Genomic DNA, 2,741 nt, shown 5'->3' on the forward strand with positions numbered 1-2,741 from the left:
CCCGCTCCCCAATCAGTCCAAGCGACCTGTATTCGGCGCTTCCGCATCCTCCCCAGTCCTACCCTGATGCGTATAAGCCTCCCCTTAGCGAGGACGGCCTATCGATGCGGTGGTGCTGGCACCACCATGCCTACCGCAGCAAAGAGTACGCGCACTCCAGTTCTGCTAACACTACCGTAGTGCGCCATGGCGCCTCAGCCTACTCAAAACAATCCCGCAGCCTTCGGCGGCCTTTTGGATGCGTTTTTCGTCTTTTTTATCCTCGCCAGTCCAGTGTTAGTCCTTTTACAACCTACATGCTGTCACCTAATGCATGGATCTTCATCATCTCATTCCATCACTGCGCTATTCTTCTGATCGCCGAATCCTGGTGGGCTCATCCGCACAGGACGTTTCGCGAGCCGGTGGTGACCCAGCGTGTGTTTCTGGACTTTGAAGTTGATGGACAGCCAGTGGGCCGCGTGGTGGTGGGGCTGTTTGGGCGGGAGGCGCCGCTGACCTGCGAGAATTTTGCAGCCCTGGGTGGGTTGAGGTTGCAGCCCTGGGTGGGTTGAGGTTGCAGCCCTGGGTGGGTTGAGGTTGCAGCCCTGGGTGGGTTGAGGTTGCAGCCCTGGGTGGTTGGTTGGGTTGAGGTTCGGGCACGTGTGGGGGGTAGTAAAGGTCCAAGTTGGGGCCGTTGTGAATGGATGATGCGGGATGCCGCGGGGTAGGCGCGGGCAGCTGGCGCCGCCGAGTAAATAAGTTTTTAGCTAGACGAGGCCAAGTACCATTCAGAAGTTATTGAATTCAGCGTAATATCGCTTAAAAATCACTGTTTGGATGTTCTGTCTTGTGCGGATGTTTCTGTTTTGTACGGTAACAGAACGATATAGGGCCTGATCGGATTTGTTGGAAATCTGTAAATACCATGTTTATGGGGCGATCTTTTGGGGCATGTCAATTCGCCAATCCAGCTCGCGTCCCCATCCAATTTATAAGTAACTCCATATGTATATCCATATCACTGTGTCGCCTTTTGGCTTCATTACCCTGTGACGTGGGAATCCTCAACCTTCCCCCCGCTATGCTGTACGACAGCCTCACATAAGCGTGGGTTCGGCTACCGAGGCTGCGCCGTCCATTGGGTCGCGAGGGGCTGGTCGGTTTGGAGCGGTGACGTGACGGAGGGAAATGGCAGGGGCGGCGTCAGCGTGTTTGGGCCGAGTTTCGGAGTGGAAACCCTGGATGTACGGCACCGACGTGGCAGCGTGTCCATGGTTTTGGACGAGGAAGGGCGGCTCCGAAGCCAGTGAGTACGAGCGCCGGGTGCCGTTGTGAAGACAGTTAAACAAAGAGAGAGGGGGGAAAAGAGAGAGGGGGGAGGATGAAAGAGATTTGCAAGGCGCGGGAGAGCATGAAGAGTATGTGTGTGTATGTGTGTGTGTATTTATGTGAGTGTACGGGAGGATAGCGCGCGCATGCGGGGAGCGCGGCGGAAAATGAGGAGCCGGTAGATGGACAGACCTCAAAGGAAGGAAGGGCAGCATGCTTGAGCGTAATGGGTCTCTTAGACAGGTTCCCCCCCCCGTTTGTTCTGCTTCTTGTACAGTCTTTCCTTGGCAGCAGCTTCAACCGTTCGTGGTTCGTCCTTTTCCCCCATTTGCTAGCGACCCCGGATAGACACGCTATGGACATGGGGTTGGGGTCCCTTGGGAGGTCCGTACAACACCACGAAGAAGACGGCGAAGAGGGGGAGGAGGAGGGGGAGCGGGTGGGGAAGACGCACCATGGCCACGTCCTTTCCTCCCCGCGCCTCAGCTATCTCATCAAACCACACGAAGTCACATACATAGATAGCGACCATTCAAACACACACAGAGAGACATGCATGTAACGAAATCGCCTTTTATTTTTGGATTTCATGCTCGTAGCTCCCATACGATGTCACCACGGTCACAAGTACAACCGAATCTCAAACATGTCGGTAAAGTGGTCTTAACAGCAGAATGTCATGAGCCCTTCTCGATAATGCCGTTTGCCCTCTTTTACAACCTATGCTACTGCTGCTGTTGCTGCTACTGCTGCTGCCTCCGTCGCATCTGGCCTCGCAACCTCTTCCCCACCCCCCGCCCTTCATCCTAGGTTCTTCTTCACGTTGGTCACCACACCAGGCCTGAACCGCAAAGCAGGTATGTGGGTGTGGGTGTGGGTGTGGGTGTGGGTGTGGGTGTGGGTGTGGGGGGGAAGTGGAGGGGACGCGCACCTCTGCTGGTTTGTGTGTGTCCCTGGATTTCAGCTTTTGGGGGCTGGGGATTTAGATCTGGATTTTGGTATGCTGCGGATGTAGAGCGCCCTTGACCGTCGACACCTGCTGGCTGGGAGGTGCGCGTCGAGGCCTGGCGAAAACCATTCTTTTATTCCATGTGTCGACCTGTTAGGATGTGTTTTTATTACCTCACATTCTTCGGTCCGGAATTGCTAGATACACACTATCTCTTTGCCAACTTATTCGCACGTCGCTCTGGCTGCGGTGTGCTGCTGCCACCACCCTCTGACAGCTGCGTTTGGACGCGTGCTGGAAGGCTTGGAGGTTTTGGAGCGGCTGTCTAATTTGCCAATAATTGCAGAGGGAGACGAAGAGGGCGCTGCTGTGGGGGGCCACCCTCGAGCGGAAGTGCGGGTGCGGGACAGCGGAGTATTGCCAGAGGCGGCGGCGGGCGCGGGGACGGGTTGGGGCGCTGTGGATTCGCCGGGCGTTGGAC

At 56.0% G+C, this 2,741-nt stretch overlaps 1 protein-coding gene across 1 annotated transcript; it reads left to right on the top strand.

Moving 5' to 3' along the window:
- Positions 1-401: 401 nt before the first annotated feature.
- VOLCADRAFT_34900 (uncharacterized protein) lies at positions 402-1,235 on the top strand (the record flags this gene model as incomplete). The annotated part of the gene is made up of 2 exons (XM_002953581.1): positions 402-522; positions 1,078-1,235. Coding segments are annotated over 2 exons (279 nt in total), but the record flags the coding sequence as incomplete, so codon positions are not given.
- Between the last annotated feature and the right edge of the window lie 1,506 nt (positions 1,236-2,741).

The sequence above is a fragment of the Volvox carteri genome (genome assembly GCF_000143455.1).
Source record: "Volvox carteri f. nagariensis unplaced genomic scaffold VOLCAscaffold_37, whole genome shotgun sequence".
Classification (NCBI taxonomy): Eukaryota; Viridiplantae; Chlorophyta; class Chlorophyceae; order Chlamydomonadales; family Volvocaceae; genus Volvox; species Volvox carteri.